The sequence below is a fragment of the Desmodus rotundus genome, chromosome 9, assembly GCF_022682495.2.
Source record: "Desmodus rotundus isolate HL8 chromosome 9, HLdesRot8A.1, whole genome shotgun sequence".
Taxonomy (NCBI): domain Eukaryota; kingdom Metazoa; phylum Chordata; class Mammalia; order Chiroptera; family Phyllostomidae; genus Desmodus; species Desmodus rotundus.
The window spans coordinates 53,515,745-53,531,333 of record NC_071395.1 but is presented as its reverse complement, the minus strand read 5'-3'; the positions used below and the strand labels follow the sequence as shown (position 1 = coordinate 53,531,333).

The window sequence follows — 15,589 nt, the reverse complement described above, 5'->3', positions numbered from 1 at the left end:
TGTACTAGTTGACTAGTTAATAGCATTGTTCAAGACATCTATAACTGCACTGTTAACATTTTTCCTGGTTATTCTATCAGTTCCTGAGAAAGGTATGTTAAATCACCTAGTATAGGTGAATTTACCTATTTATCCCATAGTGTTTATTAGTTTGTGTTTCATGTACTTTTAAGCTTTATTACTAGGTATATAACATTTAAGATTATTATGTTTTATGATGCATGTCCCACTATATTTCCAGTTGTATTTTTTACATAAAACCTACCTTTCTAATATTTATATAGCCATATTGGCTTTCTGATAAAGTATTCGCATAGTATGTTTGATTTTTTTTTTTTACATTTAATTCTGTCTTTACAGTAATATTAAATACCATATGTTTCTTTGGATATAAATCAAACTTTTTAAAGGCTTTCTGGAAAGTTTTCTCTATTTGATCTTTGCAACTTCATGATTCTTTCTTTAATTCTATTTATTCTACTATTCTATTTTAGTCTGTATTTCAACTATTACATTTTTTAATTATTAATTTTTGTTGTAAAATATTAATTTTAGTGTACAATTCCATAATACATCATCTATATATTGCATTGTGTGCTTATCACGTAAAGTCAAATCTTCTATCACCCTATATTTGACCCCCTCACCCTCTTCTACCCCCCTGACCCCCCTGAACCAACAGGGCTAACAAAGAAACAAAGCCTCATAGACACAGATAACAGTATGGTGGTCAACTATTACATCTTTATGCCTAGTGTTTTTCCTTGGATACATTTTTTATGTTTTCTTGTTCTTGTTTTATATTTGGAGTACCTTCCCTTGTACCTTTTAATGTGCTTGTTATATTTTGGCCCTTCTCTTTTCGTATTTCTGCATAGGTTGGAATCTGTAATGCAATATATTGTTTTTCTTTGAAAATGTGTGTTCCCTATTGGGTTGTTTTTTGGTCACTTTTACATGACACTACCGCTTTTTCTATGAAGCAATGCATATAGAGAAGGACCGCCTCAGATACTATCAGCTGCAAAAGCTTAGGGAGTGGGAAGTTGATCAATCTCCCACAGGGTGGAAATCCTCAGACACCAGAAAACCAGTCCATGACTCACCACCCACAGACAGCCCTGGGTCAGGGGGTCACCTCTGCCCCCAGAGAAGCAGCAGCATCTGAAGACAAACTCTTCAGATGTTACTTCTCCTATTGGTTTCCAGGGGTTGAGGTGAGAAAACAACTATCAGGGACTAGTAAATCTCCCTTCCCCAGGCTTTCCACTGCAAGAGAACCCTGACTTTATTCTTGAACCCCAGGAGCAGTTTCAATTGTTGCAAGTATACAGACAATGCCATGTGTGCAAGACAAAGCTGGCAAACAGCCAGAGAGGCGAAACTGATAGTCTACCCTTCTAGCCTGTCACAGAACTACCAGGTGATTTCCTTTCCAAGCCAACCACACAGGAAGTCTGCAAATGAAGCAACCTCACCCCTGTCCTCCAGGGGGTCTTCCAGTTTCCTTAAGTTCTTCTGGGACCAAAGAGAGGGACAGCTGTGTCCTACCAGCAATTTGCGGGAAATCACTGGGTTTATTTTTGCAATGTAAACAAGATAAACATGGCTTCTTTTCTCATTACATTTACTTAGAATCAGATCACTGGTCCTCTTTGTCACCCCATTTGTGCTTCAAGAAGAAAGCAGAAGTTCGCCCAGACAGCCCCTGTGTCCTTAGTTGTGAGCCACTGTTGCAGGAAGCCCCACATGCTGCTGTTGGAAGAGGACTCTGAGGCCCTCTGAGTGAGAGAGAGATTCACCATCTGAAGAGAAATTAGAAAACTCACATCAGTATAAGTTCTATCGTGACATGATCTCTAGTTGCAACAAAATGAAAGGTATGACTATGTCTGGCAAATAAGCATATAAAATGTTCAACATTATTTGTTGGAATTGCAGATTAAAACAATAATAAAATATCACTACCCACCTGTCAGAGTGACGGAAACCCAGAGCACTGACAGTAGCAAATGCTGGCCAATGCCAGGGCTGGGACGATCCAATGGGGAGCTGAAGTGTCAGATGGGAAGCCAGGGAAATGCAAGAGATAATGTAATGGAGATAGATGTATAGGAGAGAATAAGAAAGAGTATAAGTAAATTAATTCATAAATAAATAATGTTATGTGGGGGAGGTAGACAACAGACAAGGATAAATGCAGAGACGGACTCTCTGGCTCCGCCAATAACCAGCTTCTTATACTTAATAATTTAAACTCCATGGGCATCTTTAAATTTTCTCATCTATGAAATGCAGTCAATTTATAACCTGTCAATTTCCAAAGAGGATTTTCTAAGAAATGTGTGAAGGTAGTATGGTCGCATAAAAAGCAAAAGAAAATAGAAGAGAGATGTTCATGGTCTAAAAAGGGGAACTCTGTGTGGAACACTTCATATGAGATACATAGAGCAAATACTGCTGAGAGGTATGAGAAAGGAAGATGTTTGTAACCATTGGAAAATGAATGCCTGGGAGGTTAGAGAGAATAGAAAGTAAGGGGGATGGCAGAAGAGGAGTGAATAATTTTAAAATTCAACTCTGAAACAAAATAGATAAAAAGAAACAGTATTGAAATCATATTCCCCTCAGTAGCAAATAACGACTTGAGATATAAGACAATTGGCAGAGACATAACTAAGTATTCTACTGATTTTTGCTCTGATCAGAAAAATTATTGACAGAAAAGAAATTATGTGACCCTGTGAATTGGGGAATGGTTTGAACAAATTTCCTGGGTCTATATGGTACTTTTTTCCTTTTACTGACTTATCCAAGTAATACATATAACTTCGATCTGTTGTCATTTCAAATGTTTTTTTTCTTATAATAGTTGGAAGCCACAAATACCAAGATGTACAAATTTGAAGAGCAATTCAAACAGCTACCACTCTCTTATTAAAGAGATCAGCAAGCCAAAAGATTATTTTTTGTATAAACACAAGAAAAGTTCACAAGTGTGAACACATGTACATGCAGACAGCAGCAGTAAAATTCTAGGTAAGATATTAGTGTCAGTTCAAATATCTGATGCTTTTCACCCTCCATTAAAAAGAAAAGAATTACAAAAATATAGGAAGTTAAAGGATTTAATGTGGACAGTCAATGAGTAAATTATGGCCCAAACATCAGAAGTATATGTTATTTTTTCTTGGGAGGCCAACAGGGAATCTGAATGTGAGACAGATGATTCATTAGGCCCATCCCCATCCCTTACATATGTAGAACAAGAGTGGCTCCTGCCACAAAACAAAGCCCTTCTAGAGAATTCTCTACAAGCAATGGGAGATGCAAGAGCCAGAGAAGCAGCACAGAGGCTAATGACAGGCACCCATACTAGATCAGAGAGAGAACAGAGCATCAAGGAGAGACCCAGTGCAAAGGGAAAGCAACTCTCAGGAAGTAAATGAAATGAAGACCTCTCTCCTCATGAAACAAGGTGTAGATTGCAGGGCCCCCAAAGCCTCCACAAACCTTGGCTGAGGGGTGGGGGAGAGAAGATGTAGGATTAGATCCTTTACATTACAATGACAACTTGGTAACTTTGGTAGCTAGTTTAATATCTGTGCTACAGTCTAGGGGCAAGGTGGGTGTGACTTTCAGACTGTATCCTGACTCGTGACTAGCCAGGGGAGGCAGCTCCCCCTGGATCACTGAGTCACTCTTGCCCTGACTGGGGATGGCAGCCGAGAGAATGTGAACTATACAGAAAACTGGCAAATGTAGCTCCTAGTGGGAGGAGTCAGAGATGAGATTACTCAGGAGGCTCTGGGTCAGAATTTAAAACAAAGGGCAGGCAGCTTGTAGGGAAGAAGGGAGCCACGCTACAGTAGTGAAGTAGCAGCTATGCAGTTTGTAGGGATTATTCAGCCATGCGGCCTGGTGTAATAAGGGAAGGAATGGCATGCTGCTGCTGTGATCATGCCTGCTACAGCTGCCATCAAGGATCCTGCCTTGCGAGACACTGACCTGCTGCCTTGCAAACCTAGACTCTGTCTGGACACTTGGAACTTGTGCCTTTCCTGGACTTCACCATGATCCAGTGTAACATGGCATGTGCTTTTCTGGACTATAACACAGAGGCTGATGACAATGTACCCCAGATCCTGAAGGAGAAAACTGCTGCATGAGGATGGCAACTTTGGTACCTTCCAGAGAGATTGGAGAACTGTTTGCACAATTGGCTTAAGATAAGGAAATAGGGGACTATTGAGTTGGTTTTTGGCTTATAGCCTTTTGGGGAACAAGGGAAGTGCTAGGTCTCATGGGAAAGGAGGGCTCTGATCATAAGTGTGCCGAGTCCTCCCAGGGTTGGAATATTGTAAATAAAAACCTGTACTGATTGTTGGGTCATTCACCAAGGCACCATGGGAATGGGTCCTTGTCTGCTCAGTTATACCCATGGCAAAGTACTCTTCACCATGGCTGCAAGAGGTGAGGACCCCCACTCTGGCTGCCCTCACCCCGATGGCCTGTAGGGAGACGTGTCTATCTGCTGCCAGAGCTCGTAGCCAGATCTCTCGTCAGGAGAGGCCACTGGTAGGCACAACAAGCACACACATATGCACATAAAATCCATGTGAGCTAGTTCAAGGCAACCTACTTTCCTATGCAACAAAAGATCACATATCCTGAAGAAAAACAACACGATGAAATACAAGAGACAAGGTGAAAAATCAGAACAGTCCAACTCAAAAGAAATAGAGATAATTCAGAATACAGAATTAAACCTGCAAAAATAACCTGTCATATTCTTAGAGAGTTTTATGAGGATGTTATATCTATACATTAAGTTAAGGCAGGCATGAAAATGGAACAATCAGAAAACAAGAAAATTGGGGGAATTAAAATATTACAAATATAAAATTTGAGGAAATTGTTTTGTATGTAGAGTAAATGCACAAGAATGTGGAAAATGAGGTTTAAAAGTTGTTAAAGAGCCCTGACTGGTGTGGCCCAGTGGGTTGGGTGCTGTTCCCCAAAGCAAAAGGTCAATGGTTTGATTCCCAGTCAGAGCACGTGCCCGGGGTTGTGGGTTTGGTCCCAGATCAGTGCACGTGTGAGAGGCAACCAGTTGATGTTTCTCACATTGATTTTTCTCTCCCTCCCCTTTTCCCTCCCTGCCCCTCTCTCTATAAATAAATAAATGAAATCTTTTTAAAAAATCTATTATAGAGACTGAAGATAAATATTGCAGATTCAGTACCTACAGAACAGGAATTTCAAGAGGAGAGAAAAGAGGCCACAGTATCTTTTGTTACACAAAAGAAAAGCTTGGAAAAGAAAAGCAGTTTCTCAGGTAGATGTGAAATGTTACCTACAGAACACCACGGAGGAGTCCCTGCAGAGAGGAGGGGCCCAGCCCTCTTTGCACTGACACTGGAGCTCGTGGTCACACACCTGGGGAACCAAGGATCCTGTCAGTTTCCACATTAGACTGTCCACTGGCTCAAGGGCCCTGCCCATCCACCACAAGTCCATTCTGACAACAGAATAACCCCTGTTCTGCGTCTTCCCACTACCTACATAACAAATCAATGATAGGAATTTCACATATACTAGGCTCTTAGAAGAACTTTTCATTCAAACACACTACTGAGGGGTTAGACAAACTTAATCATTTTAGTCATTTCACCCTGAAACATTCTTTTACATCATCAAACTGACCTAAAAAATATATAAGATTCAGCAAGCTTGGGGAAACATTTTCAAAACTTACAGCGTGTCCTTTGCACTTAGATGAGCAATTGGTCGATTTGTAGGCTCTCTCGACGTCCACACACGCCGCTTCACTGCAAACCTGAAACCATGACGTGACACTAAGGTGCAAGGGTGTCAGCTCTGCAAATTTCTGGCTGCTTGGAGTTTGGTTTTGTATTATTAGCCACTATTTCCAATATCAAACTTACCTTTTTATTGGGGAAATCACAGCATTCTTTTGGAAATAGGAAGGTGGGATCTAGATACTTTTTATAATAACATATTTACAAAGTATTCTTAAAGATTTCCTTACTTCATTCAAAATTCAGACAATAAAATTTACCTAAGTTTAACAACCTTGTGCCAAGCATTTAGTAGGTACTTATTAAGTAATACTGAAGGAATAAATGCAGGTGGGCATAAATGAGTGATATAAGCATTGCTTTGAAAACTGCTCCTATGAAATACAAAGAAGCCTTGAAAACAAAACAAAAAATAAAAAATAAACATTTGAATGAAAATCACAATTTCAACTTACCTTCTTATCTCCACACTTAGTTCCATTGGCTACCATGCCTATTTCTTGACTCTTGTCTTCAGGGTCAAATGTTTTACATGTCAAGAAAGCTATTACATGTCCTTTCTGGTGCAAGTTATTTGACCCACCTTGACAGAACAACTTCCCACACATGACATCACTGAGGAAAAGCCAAAATTTGCTGCAGTTGAAATGCCACGATTTTATACAAATGTTGATAGCTCCCTGACTATCAATAGTTAACTAATGGGTTTTCTCCCTATAGCACAGACTCCTAGTTCTTTATATCAATTTCACCCTATTCTTCAGTAATAGAACCATTGAATATGGAAAAAGCACATTGTTGCTGTAGCAACAATACAACAACACATTTCCCAGATTCCCGTGCAGCTAATTTTGGCCCATTGCCTAAGCTTTAGCCAATAAGAAGGAAGCAGACTCTTAAGTACGATACAAATTCTTGAAGGTACCCTTACTTTTGTGGGGGGTTTCCTTTTTGCTTGTTGGAAAGTGACACTGGAGCTGGGGAGGCCAACATAGACCAGAGAAACAATTGGGAGAGGAGGTCATATGTGTGATGAAACTAGAAAATATTAGAAGAGTGGGGTTCTAACATAATGGAGGACACCTAGGAAATCAATTTCTATCTTATTTTAGCTAATATTCCTTACTTATTTTCATGAATTGCAGCAGAATAGTTCTCTCCACTATGGTTGGGTCAATACAAAGCTGAGCCTTGGTTGATCCTCCGAGGCATCATGCATTGTTACTGAAAGAATGATCTCCCTGCAAATGCAGGTGAAACTGCTCAGCACTCAATACAGTCCTTCATTTACTGCCAAGGAGAGTGAAGTCAATGCCAATAAAACTGCAGTCCATTGCTTTACACAGAATTCAGAAGAGGGCTGTGAAAAAAGTATTCTGGGTACAGATAGAATCACATTCTTCTGATGCCTTTGGTGGTTGTTAATAAATATGATTGAGGAGTAGAGAAAGGCATGCATTCTCTCCAAACTTGGGAGGGTGTTTTCTTGAATCATTTAGGTGAAGCTTCTAGGGTACAGGGAATTTCAGGCTTCCTCTCCACTCCAGCCAGTTACTATGAAGAAGTGACTAAAAAGGCAGCCTATGGGGAGAAGAAATACTTGTGCCTCTAATGACAGAAATTATTCAGTGCCCAGACAGACGGTGATATGGGACAGTGGTGTGTACGCATGCTGCAGAGGAAAAATGGAACTACCCTACTCTCTTTTCCCACTCACTACCTCTCATACTACGTATTGCTCTTCCCCGCCCCCCAGATATTTCCTTTTACATATTTACCCCCTTTGAATCTACTCTGATTTTTTAAAAAGGAGAAAGCACAGAATATGATGGTCCATCCTTTAGGCCCAACTGCCCCAAGAGATGACCTTATGGCCAAAATATAGTTTGTTTAGAAAAACTAAACATATGTGTATGTATCTATACACATGTATATGTATATATATGTATATGCATGTATACATATGTATGTATGTGTAATATCAATCATCTATACAAATTAGTGTTTAATAGAAAAATTTGAGAAATGCTGATCTTGTTTAACCTCTTGTACATTAATTTAAATGTGTAAAATTTGGAACAGGTACAAGGAGTTTATTATAATTTGAATTTTTAATGTCATTTTAAAATTGCACAATCAAAATATCTTATAGAAAGATCTAAAATTCATTGAATGTAATATTCTATGATTTTTCTAGACTATCACTATAAAAATTAAAACATTCTTCAGGTAAATTGTCAATGTTTTCTCTTACTGCCTTTTTTCTTTATACAATTTCATGGCAAGTTTAAATTAAATAAAACTGTATAGGCATTTTATTGGTTATTTCTCTGAGTCAATAAATATTTGTGTCCTTAGACTCATAATTAAAGACATCAGGTGGGAAAACACCTAAAATATCCTGGAAAATCAGTGGGCAGATTTTCAACCAGGCCCATTCATTCACACTACATGTTCCGTCTCAGACATTCCTCCTATTTACTAGTGATTGTACTTGGTGTCATCTGAAACACCTACCGAGAAGGACTTGAAAGGAGGGATCAGTTCTTATTCCTCTTGTTAACTCAGTGCCTAGCTTGAAACATGGCATGTGATAGTCACTCAGTGACTATCTGTCATGATGTCTACATTGACCTTCTCTCTAAATGAAATGAATCAGAATGTGTGGCGGGATGTGAGCAAGGTCCCTAGTATGTGGAGCAGGAAGGTTCAGACAGTAACGCCACTTACTTTGCTTTACAGGGAACATGTGTGTCACCCACTTTGTGGCAGTACCCATACCGTAACCCATTTGTGTTCTTGCTGTAACATGACATATCTGCAACCTCAGCTCCTGGGCCAGGCATGATCAATAGGGACATATTTGAAAAGAAAAGAGAAAGAAAGTTCAATGCAGCAAAAGGTTAATGGAATGTAAAACCAACAGCATAGGGACTGTAGTTAATATTATAATCACTATGTATTGTGCCAGATGGGTATTTGAAATAATGGGGGATCACTGTGTAAAGTACATGATTGTCTGACCACTGTGCTGTATACCTGAAACTAATACAACACAGTGCTGAATGTAAACTGTAATGGAAAATTAAAATTAAAAAAATACCATCATGAGAAATACTATTTTAACATACAGTCATACATTGCTTAACAGCAGGGGTGCGTTCTGAGAAATGCACCATTAGGCAATTTTGTCATTGTGGGGACATCACAGAGTGCACTCACACAAACCTAGATGGTATAGCCCACTGCACACCGAGGCTGTATGGTCTAGCCTACTGCCCTGTGCTACACGCCTGTACAACATGTTACTGTGCTGAATACTGTGGGCTATTGTAACACAATGGTAAGTATTTGTGTATCCAAACATAAAAAAGGTGCATGTCTTCTTGTTGCATTGTTCCCTTTATCATTATGTATTCCCTTTCTTTTTTGAAAGTCTATTTTGTTGGATGTAAGTACTGCTACCCCAGCTTTTTTTTCTTTTCCATTTGCATGAAATATCCTTTTCCATCTCTTCACTTTTAGTCTGTGTGTATCTTTTGATTTAAGATGGGTCTCTTGGAGGCAAGATATATGTGGGCCTTGTTTTCTTATCAATTCAGCTAACCTATGCCTTTTGGTTGGAGCATTTAAGCCATTTATATTTCTTTACTTCTATACTTCCTTTACTATATATAATTCTTCCGTTAATTTTTGTTTTTGTTTTTTTAGGTTCAGTTGTTGATAGTTGTGAGTTTGTTGTCATTTTACTGTTCATGGTTTTGACCTTCTTTTTTTTCTTAGGTAAGTCTATTTAACATTTCATATAATAAGGGCTTGGTAATGATGAACTCCTTTAACTTGACCTTATCTGGAAAGCACTTTATCTGCCCTTGCATTCCAAATGAGAGCTTTGTTGGATACAGTAATCTTGGATGTAGGTCCCTGCCTTTCATGATTTTGAATACTTCTTTCCAGCCCCTTCTTGCCTTCAAGGTTTCTTTTGAGAAATCAGCTGATAGTCTTATGGGAACTCCTTTGTAGGTAACACTTTCCTTTTCTCTTGCTGCTTTTAAGATTCTCCCCTTATCTTTAATCTTGGGTAATATAATTATCTTGTGCTTTGGTGTGTTCCTCCTTGGGTCCAACTTCTTTGGGACTCTCTGAGCTTCCTGGACTTCCTAGAAGTCTATTTCCTTTGCCAGATTAGGGAAGTTCTCCTTCATTATTTTTTCAAATAAGTTTTCAATTTCTTGCTCTTCCTATTCTCCTTCTGGCACCCCTATGGTTCTGGTGTTAGAGCACTTAAAGTTGTACCAGAGGTTCCTAAGTCTCTCCTCATTCTTTTGAATTCTTGTTTCTTTATTCTGTTCTGGTTGAATGTTTATTTCTTCCTTCTGCTCCAAATTGTTGATTTGAGTCCTGGTTTCCTTCCCTTCACTGTTGGTTCCCCGTACATTTTCCTTTATTTCACTTTTCATAGCCTTCACTTTTTCCTCTATTTTGCAACCATACTTAACCAATTCTTTGAGCATCCTGATTACCAGTGTCTTGAACTGTGCATTGGATAGGTGAGCTATCTTTTCATCACTTGGTTGTATTTTTTCTGGAGCTTTGATCTGTTCTTTCATTTGGGCCACATTTTTTGTCTCAGCATGCCTGTTGCATAGTAAGAGGTAGAGCCTTAGGTATTAGCTACAGAGGGCCAACCCATGTTATTGTGTTGTGGCAATGTACGTGGGGGAGGGGTCCAAGAGAGAACAAAGCCGCTTGCTCAGCTCTTGGTTGGCTTTCAGTCACTTCCTTTGCTACCCACAATCAAATTGGGCCCTTCTGGTGCTGATTCTCAGGTGGGTGGGTTTGTGTATGTTCTGGGACCCTGTGGGTCTCTCCAGTGAACTCTCCTGTGAGGCTGGGAGTTTCTCCTGCTGTCTCAACCCGCACAAGTTTCTTTCAGTCAGAGGATTTGAGGCTTTATTTCCCTGTGATGGAACCCTGGGTTGTGTGGTCTGTCTTGCTCCCCAATTGTTCCTCCCAGTTTATTCACATGCAAATGTGGGACCACCTGGTCCACCAGCAGCCACCTTGTTCACCCTGTCCTCTAGCTGCCGCCTTGCCACGAGTCCTCTCCATCCTGGCTGCCCATCTCTGCCCCTCCTACCAGTCTGAATGAATGTTTCTTCTTTAACTCCTTGGTTGTCAGACTTCCATACAGTTCAATTTTCTGGCAGTTCTGGTTATTTTTTGTTTTTAAATTTGTTGTTGTCCTTCTTTTGGTTGTGCAAGGTGGCAAAGTGTATCTACCTATGCCTCCATCTTGTCTGGAAGTCCATTTACATTTAAAGTGATTATTGATAGATACATATGTAGTGCCATTTTATCTCATACCTGTCAGAATGACTATCATCAATAAATCAACCAGTGCTGGTGAGAATGTGGAGAAAGGGGAACCCTTTTGCACTGTTTGTGTGAATACAGATGGGTGCAGCCACTGTGGAAAGCAGTATGAAGATACCTCAAAACATTAAAAATGGATCTTCCTTTTGACCCAGTGATCCCACTTCTGGGAATATGTCTGAAGGAACCAGAAGCACTAATTCGAAAGAACATAAGCACCCCTATGTTCACTGCAGTGTTATGTATAATCACTAAGATATGGAAGCAGCACAAGTGCCCATCAGTAGATGAGTGGATAAAACAACTATGGGATATTTACATAATGGAATACTACTTGGCCATAAAAAAGAAGAAAATTTTACCTTTTGTGATAGTATGGATGGACCTAGAGAACATTATGCTAAGTGAAATAAGCCCATTCAGAGAAAGACAAATGCCAAATGATTTCACTTATATGTGGAAACTAATGCACAAACTGAATTAACAAGGAGAACAGAGACAGACTCTTAGGTGGAGAGCAGATGACAGCTAGCTGGGGGGCAAGGTTAATGAGTGGAGGGATTGAGCAAATAGGGGGTTGAATGATTGTGGAAGGATTTAAGGGGACTAAATAGTAATGGAAAAAATACAATAAAGATTAAATTAAAAAATAAAAAATACAGTAATAATACAGTATAAATGACTAAAAATGGTGTGCCTGAGTAGGGCACTTACATGGACAGAGCTTACAGGACTGGGAGTGGCTCTGGTGGCGCCAGTGGGCAGGGAGTGAACGTGAAGGCCTGGGAGCAACTGGGCAACACTGTAGACTTTGCAAACACTGGGCGCTTAGGCTATACTAAATCTATTTTAAAAATACTTTTCCTTCTTCAATAATAAACTAACCGTAGCTTAGTATAACTCTATTTTATAAACTTTTTATTTTTTAAACTTTTCAACTATTTCATAATAACACAGCTTAAAACACAAACTATTGTATAGCTGTACAAAAACTTTTTTCTATATATCCTTATTCTAGAACTTTCTCTCTATTGAAATCTTAAAAAAAAAAAAACTTACGTCAGGATCATCAATATCACTGTCTCCCACCTCCACATCTTGTCCCACAGGAGGGTGTTCAATGGCAACAACACCCAGGGAGCTGTCATCTCCTATGACAACAATGCCTCTCCCAGAACACCTCCTGCCGGAGGCGCTTCTTGAGAAGGTTCACTTTTTTCAGAAATATGTACATGGTGGTTTGCTTGGCTTCTCTTTCTCATCGTACATTTGCCTGTAAGCAGACAATGCACCATGAGCATTCCTCTCTATTAATGAAAACCTTTTGGTGGTAGTGTCTGTTTTCAGACTTTTCCAGCAGCCTGTTGAAATCTGTAAAAGCTTCTGCTAAACTCTTCACTGTGAATGTTCCTGGGGGTCTTCTTTTTCTTCTTCCACAGTTTTTTCTCTTGCCTCTCCTTCAGCTATGCATTGCTGTTCCAGTTCCAATGATCCCTCATTGGTCAGTCCCTCAGGAACCACCTCCACACGCCCCTCAGTGTCCCCCCCCCCACCTCCGGCAGAAGGCGTTTGCGGTCTCCACCAGTCTTGATTGCTGCAGCCTCCTTGGCAAATCCTGCGAAGTCATGGGTGAACCTTGAGTGTCTTCTTTCCAGATGTCATTCATACCCTTCTTGGTGACATCACCCCAAGCCTAAGGAAGGTTCTTGATGCTGTCAGAGATAATTTAATCCTAAGCATCTCCGCGGTATCCTCCTCAACTGCAGCAACAGCCTGGGCAAAGGTCCTCCTCAAGTAGTAGGCCTTAGAGGCTGCTATGCCTCCTTGACGGTTGGATCAAAGAGGTGGTGTTTGGAGGGAGAAACACACTTTGTTGTCAGGATGAAGATCACCACTAAAAGGAGGATGTCCAGGAGCTTTATTAACAATAAGCAAAATCTTGAAAGGTATGCTAGGCTCCAAACAGCACTTCTCCACATCACTGGCACAGCAATCCAGGAAAGGATCTTGGCTGAGGAGCTGGGTTATCCACGACTTCCTGTTGCTCCTGTAGTGCACCGGCTGGGTGTGCTTGCTGACAAGCTCCAAGGCCCTGGGGTTCTCCCTGTGCCAGATCACAGTGGGTTTCCATTTGTAGACTGTAACACTGCCCCCAACCAAGACTGTCATCCTGTCCTTAGAACCTTGAAACCTGACACTGACTGGCCCCCTTATGGATGAGAGTCCTTTCAGGCACCCATTTCCAGAGTAGGGAGCTTTCATCCATATTGAATATTTGCTCTGTCAAGTAATTTTCCTCCACAATCAGCTTATCCAGAGTTTTCAAAAATTTTTAGCTGTTTTCACATTAGTAACTTGCATACTCACCACTCACATCCACATTATGTAATGAATAACAACTCTTGGATCATTTAAACCAACCTGCACCAGCCATAAATTCACCATCATCATTTCAACATCACAAACAATTATTTTGCTTTGGTCATAATTGTCACAATGCTGAGAAAAGCACACTTCTGTGTCTGTTCTTCAGTCCAGCTCATTAGAAGTTTCTCCATGTCTGATATAAGTCCTTTTTGAATATTTTTCTTTTTTAAATTAAATGTGTTGGAGTGACATTTGTTAGTAAGATTATATATGTTTCAATTGTAGAATTCTAGACTATATCATCTGTATATCATACTACGTGTTTACCACCCAAAGTCAAATTATCTTCCATCACTATATATTCAATCCCTTTTACCCTTTACTACCCCCTGACCCCCTTCCCTCTGGTAACCACCATGCTGTTGTCTGTGTCTATGAATTTTTATCTTGTTTGCTCATTTGTTGCTTTCAGTTTTATATCCCACATAGTGTTGAAATCATATTGTTCTTAAATTTGTATTGGTCTTGTAGCCTTCAAGGAAGCAGACTCTTAACAGCTTCTATCATGTTGTTCTTGTTCTTGGAGATTGTTGCCATGGTGGAAGGGGACATGCCCAACTGGTGAGCAATAACTTCCACCAGCTTCCCACCTTCATCATCCTTACTCACTTCTATCTCCAGGTCAGTCCTCTGATGTGGCCACTTACTGGCAACATTAGCAGTGGATTTTGTCCATTTAGTAGCCATGATGAACATAACACATGAGAGTAAATCAATAACACCAGAAAATGATGCATTACACAGACATGGTAGACAGGAGATATAAGAGACTGTTGTATAGCGGACTTTTCTTAAAAGCAAAAAGAGAACACTAACATAAGGATGAGACGGATACTATAGTAAATGCATCAACCAATGATGTAATTGTTTATTATCACTAACAGTATTATGTCCTGTACATAACTGCAGGGGCTACACTTTTATACGACTGTCAGAGCAGTAGGTGCGTTGATGCCAGCATCGCCACACACATGAGTGATGTGTTGTGCTATGACATTCTGATGGTTATGACATCAACATGTAATAGACAATTTTCAGCAGCATTAAAATCTTATGGAGTCACATTAAGACATGTGGTTCATCAATGACCAAAATGTCATTATGCAGCACATGATATAATCCCATTGGAAATTCTTAGAACTAGAGCCTGCAATAATCTGATATCGAGAGCTGACTGGAGCTCTGGCTGGTGTGGCTCAGTGGGTGGAGCACCAGCCTGTGAACCAAAGAGTCACCAGTTCGATTCCCAGTCTGGGCACCTGCCTGGATTGTGGGCCATGTCCCCAGTAGGCGGAGTACAAGAGGCAACCTCACATTGATGTTTCTCTCTTTCTCCCTCCCTTCTCCTCTCTAAAAATAAATAAGTAAAATCTTTTTTTTAAAAAAAAGAGAGCTGACTGGAGTTAAAAACAATCTTTTAAACCGATTTTTGAGTAATGGCTATCTTACTATTTGAAAACATCTGGATGATTTGCTGAAAGTGAAAGAAATCCATGTAACTATGAAGATTTAGACAGGAGAGCTGCAGTCTTTATGTTAACAGTCAACAGGCAGATGGTGAAATGCTATCCTGCTGCTTCTACTGTGACAATGACATGCTATGCTTGGTCAGACTCCTGTTTTGCCAGGAACAGAAATGAGCATCATATTTAATTTCTCATGTAATCTCCCTCTAATCCCCATCAGCTAAGCAGGAGAACATGGTGCTTAACAGCTCAGGTGTTAAGTAAGACTGAGCAGCTGTGTGACCTTGGGCAAGTGCCTTAACCTCATGGTTTGCTCAGTTATAAAATGAGAATATGTAACAGTACCAACCTCATAGGGTTGTTGTGAGCTTTACATGAGTTAATATACATGAGCCAATGAGAAGAGTGGATAGTGATTAATGAGTGGTTGAGAAATATTAGCCATTGTTATTATCATTTCCAGTTTACCAACAAGGAAATGGAGAATTATATTGATGA

General features: G+C 39.9%; 1 protein-coding gene across 1 annotated transcript in view; it reads right to left on the bottom strand.

Moving 5' to 3' along the window:
• Positions 1 to 4,498: 4,498 nt before the first annotated feature.
• Positions 4,499 to 15,589, bottom strand: part of ADAM28 (ADAM metallopeptidase domain 28) — a 101,490-nt gene continuing 90,399 nt past the window's right edge. The window contains exons 21-25 of the mRNA XM_071219268.1: positions 8,553 to 8,655; positions 6,278 to 6,437; positions 5,759 to 5,839; positions 5,361 to 5,439; positions 4,499 to 4,575 (exon numbers count right to left, since the gene is read on the bottom strand). Coding sequence (XP_071075369.1) covers positions 4,499 to 4,575; positions 5,361 to 5,439; positions 5,759 to 5,839; positions 6,278 to 6,437; positions 8,553 to 8,655 — 500 coding nt within the window. The remainder of the gene's footprint in view (positions 4,576 to 5,360; positions 5,440 to 5,758; positions 5,840 to 6,277; positions 6,438 to 8,552; positions 8,656 to 15,589) is intronic.